Source organism: Gallus gallus, chromosome 6 (assembly GCF_016699485.2).
Source record: "Gallus gallus isolate bGalGal1 chromosome 6, bGalGal1.mat.broiler.GRCg7b, whole genome shotgun sequence".
NCBI lineage: Eukaryota > Metazoa > Chordata > Aves > Galliformes > Phasianidae > Gallus > Gallus gallus.
The window spans coordinates 12,981,260-12,996,433 of record NC_052537.1 but is presented as its reverse complement, the minus strand read 5'-3'; the positions used below and the strand labels follow the sequence as shown (position 1 = coordinate 12,996,433).

At 39.1% G+C, this 15,174-nt stretch overlaps 1 protein-coding gene across 1 annotated transcript in view; it reads right to left on the bottom strand.

Moving 5' to 3' along the window:
* Positions 1-15,174, bottom strand: part of ZCCHC24 (zinc finger CCHC-type containing 24) — a 108,019-nt gene that overhangs the window by 12,888 nt on the left and 79,957 nt on the right. The window contains exon 3 of the mRNA XM_421599.8: positions 4,285-4,449. Within this exon, the coding sequence (XP_421599.2) occupies positions 4,285-4,449 (165 nt within the window). The remainder of the gene's footprint in view (positions 1-4,284; positions 4,450-15,174) is intronic.

The window sequence follows — 15,174 nt, the reverse complement described above, 5'->3', positions numbered from 1 at the left end:
GGGTAAGAAGTAAGAAAAGGATGCTGAGTTAAAATAGATTGCAGAGGGGGTATATTGACCAGATTGTTTTGGAGAAGAAATAATTTATTCTGCTAGAAGTAATTCTGTCTGAAGTAGAATGGAGGTTAAACTTCTGACTGGCCGATTCATCTGGATTTTGTTAATTGAAATTAAAAATTTATATATACTAATATCATGTAGTATGGTAACTGCAGTGAAAGAACAGACATTAAAAAACAGCAGTATCAATTTATTTCTTGGATGGAGTTTTATCTGTACAGGTACTGAGTGTAAAAACAGCTTCTAGGGAGAGATAGTGTCTTTATTATATTAAGCTGAGAAAAATGTTCATTGGAAGATCCAGATGAGTGGAAGTACTGTCTAAGCCTTTATAATGAAGTCATTAGGAGCGCAGAACTGACTAAGAACTTCCATTGATGCTCTGAGAGAGGAAAAAAAAATGTTTAGAAATGCATAGGAACTGTTCATGAATGTTCATCCTTCGGTATATGTCAACAGAATAAAGAAAATGAAGAAAAAGCAAGAAATGTATACAGAAAATGCTAAAGGAGTGTAGATAGTTCCAATAACTTATTATAATACAACTAAATCTTACGTCCGCAATATGTTCAAACTCAAAACACTGGACTTTTTAATTAGTACAATCAATCACTACGCTTTTATAAAATACATAGCATTACCATAAAAGTATTGCTGAATGAGTACAGCGTATTTTAAAAAAGTTGCAGAACAGCAACCCAGAGACGTGTATTGAGATATGTTTTGAGTCTGGTGTGGGGCTGGATGCATGGGGCTGGGTCCTTTGCTGCTAACTCTGTGCATGAACTGATGTTTTCTTTACTGTCTGGCTATAGTTGTTACGTTCAGTTAAAAATACAAGGCACTGGAAGAACAAAAAGAATAGAAAGAATAGCAATAGTAAAAATGAGATATAGAATCAGACAAAGGTAAGGCAAAATGAGAAACAACAGAATGAGAAATCTTTCAACTTGAGGTTGTAAGTTTGGATTTTGAGGAAAAAGGACTAGTGACTGGCTGCAGGTTCTCTGCATCTGGAAGCCTAGCTGAAATGCATAGTCCAGACTTGAAGATTTCACCTAGCACCAACTACTAATCAGACATGGACACATGGATTGGTGTCCATTTTCACATCCCAGATTATGGTATTAGGGGATGATGTGGAAACACAGTGATGGAGGTCAGCTGTGTAAATCTGTATTGCACATGCTGTGATTGTTCATATACATGGTTTTAAGGAAGAAGCACTGTGGACTGCAGCACAGTCTTTGATGTCTGTGCTATGCAGATCACAGACTCCTCTAGCCCTGCCATGAGGGGCAGCTCTCCCCAAGGGACTGCTTGCAAACCTCCTTTACTACACAACATTCTTACTCCCCAGTATATAATATCATGTGTGGATGGGATACTTCTTGAGCAAATTCTTGTGACTCTTTGAACACTAATAAAAATAATGGAGATTATTTAGAAGAACAAAGTAAATATTTATAAACTTATGTTATATATCAGTGTTCTTGTAATTTCTCTCACCATCAAGACTCTACCACCATATGTGTAATAAATGCTCAGCCTGGATTTCAGTGAAGTTGTTTAAGCAAGCTGTCTAAGCAGGAGCAAGGAATCAGAGACTTCTGAAGCTTTAAACCAGTGTCTCATCAGATAGTTAGGTTCCTAAAGATAACCTCTTGTTTTCAGATTTGGAATCAGAGTGGTGTTAACCTAGAGATGGGGGATGAGGGGGAGGGAATTGCATCATCTGAACTGTCCTGCAGAAACAGTGATATTCATTCACTGATTTGGCCATTAGTTCATCCTACAGTGGAAATAGTCCCGTGTTATTTAAATGAACAAATAACCCCACGAAAAACTATCATCTCGTAGTGAATTAAGATGGTCAAGTCTAAAGCAAGTCCTCTGCCACAAATGTGTCAGATTTCAAAACCTCTAATTTATATTGTTTCAAGGTACTAGGTATTATAAATTGATATTTTAGCTGAATATGGGAATGCAGAGTTACTATAGAAACTGAGCCAAAAGTTGCCCTTAGAATTATATGAATATGCATGTGTATAAAAAGAAGAAGTAGAGTTGATTAAATTTTCTTGGGTTTGATAATGTTAATAAGCTTGTTTCTATCTCCACTGCTGCTTGTTGCAATGAATTTCAGCACTACTGTCTTTTCATCATAATAAAATCACAATATTACTCAGGATTATTTTTTTACTAACACACTTCCTCTCCCCAAAATCACATGAAATGGTATGAAGTGTTCCTTATGAGCCCATGGAAAGTTTTTCATATTTTACAGGCACTTAGCTGGCTAATGAGACACCTAAGGCTCCCAATGGAATTTCCTTTTCATCTATTGCAAGTACTTCCAAATAATCCATCTGTGATTTGAGCACGGGTTATGAGTGGGCAGCAGGTAACTTGACCCATGCAGAGCTCTATTTATTGCTGAGATTCAGCTAGGATGAACTGCATCTGAAGCAAATTACACCTCCCAAACTCTTAAAATAATTCCCACTTATTTCGTTCATAACAATTTACAGCAATATTACAAAATCACACTTAAATTTTTCCGTAATGCTTCTTGCATTTGCTCAGTATCAGCCATCTTGAAGAAAAGTGCTGTGTGGCTTAAGACAGATGCACTCACAGATGTCTCCCTTTTGACTGCACTGAAATTGGCAGCATCAAATCCTAGGTGTTGCTCCAATAGCAGTTGTAAAATCATTCCTTAGAAGAGCGCCTGTGATGGTATCTTTCGGGTTATGCAAAGCAAGCTTTCACAGAATCACAGAACTGTAGGAGTTGGAAGGGACCTTCAGAGATCATCTAGTCCAATCCCCCTGCAAAGCTGGCCCTCTACAGTAGGCTGCACAGGTAGGCATCCAGGAGGATCTTGAATATCTCCAGAAAAGGAGAATCCACAACCTCCCTGAGCAGCCTGTTCCAGTGCTTACTGTGAAGAAGTTCCTTCACATATTGGTGTGGAACTTCCTATGCTCCAGTTTATGGTCATTTCCCCTAGTCCTGTCCCCACAGACTGCTGAAAAAAGGTTGGCCATGTCTCTTTGACTCCCACACTTAAGATATTTATAAACATTAATAAAATCACCTCTCAGTCTTCTTTTCTCAAGGCTGAACAGACCCAGTTTGCTCAGCCTTTCCTTGTAGGGGAGATGCTCTACATACTTTCTGGTACATATTGGCTGAATTATTTATTTATTTATTTATTGTGGAGTGGCCAAAAAATTACTTTCTGCATGAAAATCCAACTTTAACAAAATCACTCTGTAGCCTGGTTTGTCAGCAGAATGAGGAGTATGAGCTTAGTTGGTCTGAGCAATTGATCTGTCTCCCATTAACTGCCACTATATTAGGTGATGGTTTGCAACCACTTCTGACAGGGTACAAACAAGAACTGAGTCAGTTTTCCCATTGTAAATTGCAAATACAGGGGGCTGGAAATGTAGGAGACTACAGATTCCCTATGAAATCTCTTACGGATTTCTTACTAGAGCTACTACTTGCACTTTCAAATTATTTTCAAATTATTAAGAAACTTTCCCTTGGAAGTTCCTAGGTTGGGCACCGCCAAGTACTATGGAAAACAAGAAACATCTTTTTACACAGGCTGTCTTGCTTTACTGTTTAAACAAGTTATTTAGTAAGTAGGAGTCCTCTTAGTATTTCTCCTATTTTATCTCTAGTACTACATATTTACAAATACGTATCTCCCTATCCAAATCCAACCTTATTTAAATGGATGAACAGGAGAATTATACTTTGGAAATAACTTCACTGACACCCATGCAATAAAACAGCTAATTAGTGTAAATGTGAAGAGAGTCAGAAGTATCAGAAGGCCCACTGCTACTGCTGAACTTGTTTTCTCTATTATCTAATGGCTCCATCTCAGGTTATATGGCCCCAAAGTCTGTTTTTATAATAATGATGAGTAAAGATTTTGTTTTGGAGGGATTTTTACTGAGGGTATTCAAATCTTGCAAAACTGGAAGTAGTTCACTTCCCCAGGACTCTGAGAACAGCAGCTCATTTGTGAAAGGTTTTGGGTTGGTTCTTTTTTTTTTTTTTTTTTTTTTTTGTTATTATTTTAATTTTATTTTGTGGTATGTTGTACTCCATGCCCAGTCCTGTTTAGGTCATAGCTATGCTTCACCAATTCAGGAGAATTCCAAGTTCCAAGACTGTATGCCACCAGGCTGATGCTTCTCCTACCTGTTTATGAGGATAAACATTAATGTGGCACTTGATGCACTCTTGTCCCATGTTAGCCCAGGAGTTTCCACTCATCCATTTTCTCTTGCATTTGGGGCACTTATATTCACCGAAGCAGCGTTTCTTGCCCTGGTATGGGGTCAGGCCTTCTCCCTTGGGACGAGCCTAAAAAAAAAAAATAAAAATGAGTCGCAATGAGTGATCAATGCACTTTAGCTAAAGACTAGTAAAACAAGGTCTTTGTATAGGAAACTGTGAGCAAAAGATACTGAAGACAGGTGGCATGAACGTCATATCTTAATGAATAGTTCGTATGTTGAAGCTCAAGTTTAAGTTCAAAGAGGTACTTCTGGCAAGTATACAAAAATTCAAGAGTGCTTGCAACACTTCTGGCAATGAACTCAGCATTTAGAAATTTTTGTGCACTTTTTCCAATGAATATTTTTAATATGGATTTCATTATAACCAAATCATATATTGAATGAATATTGTTATGACTATATATATAGCATCTGGAGAAGTAGCTCAGTAGGCTAGCTCAGTAGGCTTTTGTAGCTCAGTCCTTATTTTCCTCAAGAGAAGCTTTCAGTAAGAAAGCTTTGCAAGTAAGAATTACATGGCCTCTAAATATTGAAACACAGGTGATACACTAATATGGGGGTACGCGTTGCTATATGTGACAGTCAAACTGAGGTTAAGTATGAAGGGAAGATAAGATTTTGATTAAAGGAAATCATTAATTTTGTGAACTTCATTAGGATTTCTGCTCACTGTAAACAATGTTTCACTGATCTTCTGTTTTGAAGGAAACAGGACAGGATTCCCAAATGTAATGAACTGCTGTGATGTCGAAATATTAAATGTTGCCTAAAGAAAGCCTGTTTACCCAGGGAAGCTATTAGGGTTGGCAGTGACCCTACGTAAATAGCTTTTATTTTTCTGAAACAATCAAATTATGTTGTATTCAACAGAAATATAGCAATTTATGTAATAATGCTACTACTTTAAGGTGATGATGACTGTTGCTTACAGCTGTCCTAAGAAGAGCTGTATGCATGAAACGCTTTTCCCAGAGACTCTAGCAGATGTTGAAATGCTGCCCGCTTATTCACTCTATTTTGTTTATTGTTGCCTGGAGGGAAAGACTTCCCCTGTGCTATGGCAGGATGGTACGATCACCTATCAAAGGATGCTTTGTTATTTGTTCATATGTCATGCTGCTGGGGCATTTTTCTTTTAAAGTTCCCAGATTAAGTTTACAAAAGTTAAATGGCCCATCGTGCTGGGAAAGGGGTTGTTTGGTTTTGGGAGCTTGTACGATTTCCCAGTGTGTAGGTCCAAATTGCTTTCTATGTGAAAACACGGGTTGGAAAAGCAGGTGGTTGGCAGAAGACCTGAGCTTGGCAGGCACACTGGGGCTCCAGCTCACATGGCTGGTGGTGTTCACTGCCCTACCTCCGGTGTTGCGCGTGGGAACAGAGCATCAAGCACTGAATCCTGCACCCTGGCAGATGGGAGACAAGCAGGGGGCACCCCAGACCTTCTCTGGCACACTGGCCCTATTTTTGTGGGTTTTTTTTTTTCAGTGTCAGTGAACAACATTTTCTGCATTTTTTTTTTTTTTTTTTTTGTGCTTATCCCTCAGCATAATTACTCTTCAAAAAATCAGATGTGGTAGCACAAACACTTCTAATAGTTTTTCATGACCCGATGTGGCGCTGTAAGTGTTCTGGCTCATAGTGAAGATGAAGCTGATGCTAAGAATGCGTTTACAGTAGTATTGCACAAAAAAGTGCTCAGTATAATGGGAAACGTTTGGACTTCCATGCCTAAATGAGTGCTGGCAGGCACCCAGGGTTTAATCCTCCAATCCATGGTGTTCCTTGATAAAGATGGAGATTGCAACTGAATGTAGGGCAGGAAAATGTCAATTTATGGAGCTGTCCTTATTCAGGACACTTAATTTGGCACTGCCTCTGAGGAATTTGTTGCACAGCTCAAGTCAGTGTAAGAAGGAGCCACATGCTCTCTTCATTTACAAGTTCTCATGGAACTGAATAGGAGCCCTGTGTACAGAGAGCTCCCACGATTGTGAGATGTTTCCCCTCCTCCTGAGGTGTCATGTACTGCTTTGTTTGTAGTTTTGACTGAGGCTATGCTATTGAACAGTGGAAGAGAGTTGTTTCCAATTCTCAGTTTCAGCGACACAGTACTTAAACTCTTCCTGCGGTCAGAGCTGGGAAGGCAGCCTCATTACCCCTACTAAGCAGCAGTCCTTTCAGAAAAAGTACAGGTCACTGAGCTCACTGAGCATGTTATTTTCAAAAGCAATAGCATAGACTTTGGAGACAGAGCATGTCTGAGAAGTCCTACACATGTTTATAAACAGTATTACAACATAACACTCCCACTGCAGTATGCTGTGCCAACCATAAACAGTGTTAAAACATCAGATTCCCCAGGCAATATATTAGCCAGCCATGCTCTGCAGGCAGGGCAGCTCTGAGATGGCTGCCTGGAGCAGGATGGGAAGGACAAGTTTCCTCAGCTGAGGCAGGTGGCTGCAGAGACAGAGCAGAGATGCTGTGCCCTCCCAAACTCCTCGCAGGACACTGGAGGTGCTTGTCTGTGACATCCTCTGTGTGTATAGCTGGGCATCAGTAGTGGAGGCTTGCCAGATTAGAAGTCACTTCTCTGTCTTGTTCAGTCAGTGGGAAGCAGAACCAGGAAAAGAAGGCAGGAGAGGGAACTCCAGAGGTAATTTCCTGTTATAATTGCTTAACTAAACTTCTGATTTATTTTTACTTGAACTTTTCAGCCGTCAAAGCTTCCTCCTCATTCAGTGACTTTAATTAGTTTGCTGGCAAACTGCAACCTTCTCCGTAGGTGTTTTGCTATTCAGTTTTATGGATGTTTATACTTCACCCTAACAGATTTTATTTTCTTTCTCATATCCTCAGTTTCCCAGACTGTGCCTGACAGGGAATTTGGATTCTCAAACAAACAAACTCATTTTCTCTAGGAAGAAATGCCATTTAGAATCACTGAAAGCAGTGAAAGAAACTCTCCAACTCCCTCCACCCATCAGGTCCAAACAAAACAGGTGTGACAGTTTCTGGTGGAAGGCACAACCTGAACGATACACTAATGGTCTGAGAGTTCTAGACCTGAGAGGTTTTCTTAGTGCCTGCGGCTTCACCAGTAGTACGGTTGAATTGAGCATATGGGAACAAGGCACGAAATGAAGGCAGTCTTGGGCTGGTCTCAGTGATGCGTCTAAAGGGAACTGTCTGTCCTTGAATTTGGGAAGCACAATAGATCTTGCAAAAGCCCTTCTGAGTCCCTCTTGCCACAGCATCCAGAAAAATGGAAGGGTCTTGACCTTAGGCTCATTAGATAGAGATGCATTACCTCAATCTTCCAGACGAAAGGCCAGAACAAATGATAGTATCTTTGCAGCTTTACCTAATCACATACCTGACAGTTGGTGCATGAGCTTGCATCAATGAGGTTTAACCTATGTATAAAGACAACATTTTTTTTTTCTTTGTGGTACAGCAGTGAAAATTACTTCAGTGTTCCATCTTTTACAGACACCCAACTACCTCTATTTTTCTTCTTCCTCCTTTCTTCAGCCAAAACCACAAATTGGCTATAATAAGATTTTAAAACTGTTAAAGTTGAGCTTTTCTGTTGGTAACTGGCCAGCTGAGCTCTCACACAACCTATTGGATTGTGCATCCCATGGAGGAATCTGCCAAATCACTTGGCAGTGATGGCCATAATAAAGGACTCTGCTTTCCCCAGACAGCTCTCTCCAAGTGTCAGTTTGCAGAGTCAGCAAAAAACCAAAACAAAATCTGCACATGTCCAGCTTAGAACTAGACAGATTATAAACAACAGCTTGCAGAGATTTCCTTCAAAGTGAAATGGAGAGGTTCAGTTTGTTTATTACTCTTTTTCCCTACATCATCCCCTGGGTTTGTGTTGCACAGCTGAAAGATGTACAATGCAGGAGGATGATGAAGTCAGCATGACACTGGTAGGTGGGTCCCCTTCCTAGGAGAACATTATAAGTATCTGCTTATAAGGATGCTTCAACAGAGCAGAAAAGCAAGAACAGAAAACAATAGCTTGGTGCACTGCCTTTGCCCAAGTGATTTGCAGGAGTGGGAGGGCTCGAGCTGTATTTTGAAATATGAGCTTTCTGACACTCAATTTTAAGTCAGCAAAACTAGGAGACAGCATTACTAAAGTACTTCTAGTGCTCATATTTTACATTGCTCTGCTGACAATTCCGGGAAACATAAAATGATGATGGTAAAGGATACCCCAAATGCTAAGTCATAAAAGGAAAGTATTATGACTGATTTGACATACAGAGTGTCCTGGCCCTCTGCTTCTATAGAGCACTGAAAAAGTCACTTCAGTACTCTGACCTTATTCATCTGTGTGTGGGCTGTGTAGGGAATGAAGATACACTTGATTACCTATGGAAGTCTTCAGCAGAAGTAATGCCAAAATGACACAAAATGAATCTTTCTAATGAATGATCAGTATTATTTCTTTGTCTTTCCTGGCCTCTGCAATAATTCAGAGTTGAAATTCAGCATGAAACCTGGACTGATGCAGGGGCTGTGTGTTTAGGAAATGAGTTGTAATATAGCTGCTCTTGTTTTGCTTGCTGCCCGTAATCCATTTTCTGGTGTATGATATTGCTGATGTGCAGCACTGTAGAGTTCTGAGGTATTTAATTGTTGTAGCTGCATCTTTAATTTGTATGCACAATATAGGAACTGGATTTGGGGATATAGAAACCAAATTAATTATTTGTTTCAACATCCTTGTCCCTGGTATAATTTGGGCATTATTGATATGATGAGAACTGGCAGGTTAAAGAGGGACTCTTCATTACAGCATCACTATTAAAAGCTTCTATTTAATTAAGAAAACAATAGCTTTTATGGAGTTTCTAGATATAACAGATATCCAAACTAAGGATTTATGACAAACAAAATGGTATCTGAGCAAGACATGACTGAAAAATAAGCTTGCAAACTTGTTTGTGTAACCTAACAGAGGAGGTTAGTATGTATTTTGCCTAGGATTTTCCTAGGGGTTTGACATGTCACAAGGCCTGGGGCTACACCACGTTCTGTCTGGGAGGCTGTTATACGGCTCCTGCCATCACTGGAAGAAGCAGTTATTTATACCACTGCATTCATAGAAACAGGCTCATTCTTTGCTGCGGTCAGAGTTTACCTATTGTTATCACTAATCTGAAATCTCCTCTTGCATGCACATCAGTTCTGCTCTTAAAATCCAATCAAGGCAGGAGGTGGCTTTGTACTGAGGTTCCTTATAGTAAAACAATTACAGTCAGTCATCTGATAAAATTAGTAGGATTTTTTTCTACTCGTTCATTAAGGCAGTATGCTTACTGTCTCCTTCCTGCTTACTGCCAGTGTGCTGAGCCGGGGAAAAGGGGATGGCAAGCTGCTGATGCCTGACCTCCAAAAGAAAGACAAAATTAGAAAGGGGACCAGATTGTTCAGGCTATGTATCTGCCTGTTTGTTGCTCCAAGGGTCACCAAATACTGTGCTCTTGCTAGTAGTCTATTCTGTCACTTTTGTAGACAACATTTTCACAGCTTACTGTGTATACTCATGTTTCTCCTTTATTTCACCTGCATACCTGTATCTCTGTTAAGCATAATCACACTGCTCTGCTTTTTTGGTTCTGGTACACCTAAAATCATTTAGACTCCTCACATACCCAACACCTCCTCTCCAGACTGTGTCTCCGCCAGCTGAGAGAGATGTATTTAGCTATTTTGATCATCTTTTCTGGCTGTATTCCCTCTTCATTAATTATGTTTTTCTAGGATGTGGTTCCGTGCAGTCAGTGTCTTTCTGTCAGGGTGGTGTTCAGAATGAAGTGCAGTTCTCCAGGAGTAGAGCATTAAAAGGCACAAGTTTGTATAATGCTCAGACAAAAATAACATTCATTTTTATTTGACTTGAACAAGTATCCTACTACAAACATTTTCATTCTCTAAGCCTTACTTTTCTGGGGAAACATTTAAGAGTATATTGATTAAGCTATTGATGAATTTATATATATATTTTTTGAAATGGCAGGAGACCAATTTTATGTTTGTCATTTTAGTATATGCATATGTGTTTTCTGGTAGCTTTGGAAAATCAGTGTTGTCAACATATCACCAATTTTGATCTCATTCCCACAATGACAATCCAAGATTAATATTTAGCACTACGTGTTACTTATAATATACACATTAATGATTAAAGCAATAGGCATGATTGTCATGGACATGCCAATCAAAGTTTAAAAATCCAAGAAGCCAGCTTGGCAAACATTTAAATCAAAATCCCATTATGCAGGTTTTTTAGAATACTAGCCATGCTTTTGGACAAATCCTTTCTTCTGTTACAAAATGCCTAGGTGAGCTGATTATTGGAACCATACTTGGGCTGAAGATGCATAGTACTCTTTTCTTTAAGTCAGTTTGAAGCACAATACCTGCAAATAATATTTCTTATCTGATAATAATAAATGAAATAGTTTCTTATCTGATCTGCTTATTACCAAACACTGGATGATCTGAGGACACGATAGTGTAGATTTCAGGTCATGTAATCAGAAGGCACCTCAGCATTTCCTTTGTGGGGTGGAGAGGACATCTTGCAGTTCCCTAACTTTCTGCACTTTTTGCAACTTCGTATAATCACTTTGTATGTACGTTGCTTCAGAAGTAATGCCTCCTATTTATTTCCATGGAAGCTACAACAGATACAAAGAGCACAATAGCGCTTTTTGATAGAACAAATTCTCAGCTACAGAACACTATTTTTCAGCATAGTCACCATCATTAGCTATGCATTTTTGCCAGATATGAACAAGAGCCTCCATGCCATGCTCAGAAAAATATGCACCAGCAGAGGTGACCCACTGTCACTGTTGCCACTGCTGAAATGCACCACCCTCCACCTTGCTGTGCTCACATCCACTGTTTGGTCTCCAGAAACATTCAGCAAGCATCAATGAATGTCGGTAGGTGCAGTAGGTGCCATTTTTTTTCTTTATGGAGGAATTCAATAACATACCTTGGCTTCATACGCACTTCCACATCAGATACCATTCTATCAGACCGCCCCTCTGCTGCCATCTGTCACATTGCAACAAAATGTAATGGAATATTAGTGGGGAGGTTCTGCCTCTACTACCATACCACCAAGATCTACCTCTGATACTGTGGGCAACATCATAAAATAGGAGGCATTATCTTTGGAGCAGCCCTTGTACTACATATGGTGCTGGAGCATATCTAAGTGCTTCTATAACATACTATGCAAGCAATACAATACTTTTGCTCAATCTTTTTTAATAGAAGAACTCTAGGGTTCATAGTTATTGTGCATAAATGTTACATGTAAATGAATACTCTTTGTGGAGCCTTAAATAAATCACCCATTGCATTCATAATTGTAACTACAGAATTTTTTGCTAAATATTCACGTGAACTTTATATGCTTTAGAATTTGAAACTCAGCTATATAATGTATCATATGCAGAGCAACAGGCAATTATGATGTGCTCAATGCATTTGTTAAAGGTTAAGAGCTGTATCTCAACTAACCCTACCCCAGTCTTCCATTGTAGAAGGCTGAAAATAATTATCACTGTTAACTGTTCTTCAGCACTTGTTTCACTTGTGCATGCTACTCATAGCTTGTTGAATGGCTGTGAAAGATCTCCCAAACTGACTATCTGTACTTGCAGCCAATCACAGCTTTAATACATTTGTTCCCTTAGGACTTGGAAAACAATGGAATTACTTGAGCATGTAAATAACTACTTAGTGAATCTGCTATTGAAAGTATTGCATAACTAACACAGGTCATAGAATTTCAAGAATAGGGAATGAATAGATTTCTGGAATCTTACGTGTGTGAAGATAGCAATCAAAATGTAAAACAAATACTAACATACACAAGGAAGCAAGCATACTGGAAAGAGCTCTCTTAGGGAATAGTGTCAACTTCTATGAGCATTAGTTTTTTTTCAGTGTATCAATGAAATAAAAAGCAAGAATTAAAAAAGGGCTGAGGGCTGGGGATAGAAAATGGAAATCAATAGTGCCTAAATGAACCTGAGTTTCTGCTTTATAATTTAAGTCCTTTATGTCATAAGGAAAATAGAATTTGCATATCAAGTCAGGCATGTGGAAGAGTTAAAATTGCACTCGCATGCTGGGATGCAATGAGGCGCTTCTTTTCAGTGTTACAAGATCATAATATTCCAAACAGCTTGAGATAAAAGGAAGTGGTTGAAATCTCCCTTTCCCCTTCTCTGATACAAAATTGGCCATGTTGAATTAATTATGAAGAAACTAGGAATGTATTCATTTTAATAGATTCCTGATGTGTGGACTCTTTTGTCCCTCTTCCTCTGTTGCTTGAAAACATACAACAGCAATACCCTCCTGCTCCTCACTTCCTCCCTCCCCCTTTCCTCTGCTGACATACTATGTTAAATATGCTAACATTTTTTTCAGTAGTTGAAATCAGAGTTTTGGAACGGTAAGAATCACACCCTTGCTATAATCAGGCTTTACTTTTTCTAAGCTAAGGCCAAGAGTTGTATTTTCATTCCTGTAGAAACTATTTAATTGGTCCACCTTGGATAGTTTCATGTGGGTTTTGGATTTCTCCCAAGGCTAATGTGGCACACCTGGGGCACTGCTCTAATGATGAGCTGACATGCCTAGAGATGACTATATTCTGTCCTTTAAAAAGCAATGGAGTAGCCATGGTAGCCCCTTTGCCTCTCCTCATAAGCTGTGGGATCCTTCAAGAGGCAAAACAGAGAGGAAGACAGATGTTACTGGAGGTAATTTTATTTTTATTTATGGTAGGTGCTTTTGAAGCTCTGTTCAAAATGAGGATGTTTTATGCTTTGTATGCGTTCTGAGGTGTGCTTATGCAAAGCCTTTGCCTGAAGAGAATATTTGGACTGGATTATGCAATTGCTGTGCAGCTTTAGCTCTCCTTTAGACCTTGTAGTGATATTAATTGTCCAGCTTAAAAAAAAAAAAAAAAAAAAAAAAAAAAAAAAAAAGCGTGAGCATACTCTGTTGAGGCTAGATTAGTGTGCCACGACTTAGTAGAAGAAAATTTTTGAAACGGGATCCGAACAGGGCATTTTCCCAGTTATGTGGTGACTATGTTCATCTACTTCCTGTTTCGTACTTCAGCTGAGAATGAGACTTTTTCACATAAAACTGCTTGCTGAATGAATGTTACCTTTACTCACTGTACTGTTTGTGAAAGCTGTGCAGGACTCTTAATTGCAGACTTGGCAACTCCTCTGTTTATTTCCTTGGCAAACATATTTAGTCCTTATTCTTTATGAAGTACTGTAGCCTAATCTTACAGTAGAGTGGGTTAATGTAGCTTTAGTGTGAATTTCAACAGGAGAGTAGAGATGGACCTGTTTTAGTAGTTAAGAGAACTGTAGGTGTTGATGAGAGGTAGTTTCCTGAGCTGTTATAACTGTAAAATATTGCTGCGTGACTATCCACATCTTTGGGTGCCTTTATTTTGCAAATCTGGTAGCGTTGTGGCTTTCCTCTGCTGGTCTGCAAAGTACTTGGGAGGGGCTTTAATACCACAGAGATTTTAAGAGGTAACCTCATCTTGGAAAACTGCAACCTTTTGCTGGTTCATTAGAAACAAAGTTAGCTGATCTCCAGGGATGTTAGAAGAGATGACTGCTTTTTTCCTCTGAGTCAGAATGATTTGTATAACTCAGATGACGTTAATTACAATATATTATGGAGTTACAATAAATAATGAATTTATTTTAACTAGAAGCTTTGCCATCATTCATAAATCTAAAAATACCATTAACTACTTTGTCCAGTTTCCAAACAAAACCATATCATCCCAAAACATTACCTGTTTTACTTCTAGCAAATTTGTAGCCCACAAAAAAAAGTGAATCTGATATGACAGATACTAAAATATCCTCTAAAGAAATTTTAAATAAGCATATCAAGTTCCTATTCAATTTCCCAAATAGTCTCTGTCCTGGGCGGTGGCAGAAGAATGAGCACTCTGCTCCCTGCAGGCTGGGCTAGTGCGCAGGGAAGGTATTATAAGGGGAGAATGTGTGGGACAGAGAGGAGAAGGAGAAGCAGGGAAAATTTTAATTCAGTGCTCTTGAACAATGCACTATAAAACGAGACCAGTGGTTTTACCACTCAGGAAGCTGCTTACTTTGCTGTGGTTTGTCTTTACACCACTTGTTGCACCCTCTGGACTGATAACACTCTTGTTTTTTCTTGTTCCCTTCATATGCATATGAATCACAACGATGGATTTTTTTTAGTCTGAATAAGAAATGCTTTTGCTTCTGTAAAGTTTTTATCTCTTCAAAACAACTCTTGGAAAGCAGAGGAAATATTGTTAAGATGATAAGGACAAGTTTCAGTGGAAAGGATGTTTCTGGAAGAACTCTGCCTTCTTCCTTCCTACTGCTCTGAAAGGGACAGACTCTTTTTAACTACCCACCAAATCCTGAAGGATCTGGGACCTGGCTCATGGCATATTCTGCACCTACATAAGAATGGGTGTAGATGAAATAAGAAAAATCCAGCAGGAGAGCTGGAGTCATGAGGAAAAGAATGTGGCCTTGTGGTTAAGGCACAAGCCTGGGCCTCTGTAAGCATGGGTTTAATTTCAGACAAGTTACTTAATCTTTGTGCTTCAATTCTTCATCTAGAGTACAGGCAGTACTAGCATAGTTCATGTTGTGTGAGTATAATTAATGTTTGTTGCTACAACAGTGAACAGAAATCTGAGTTA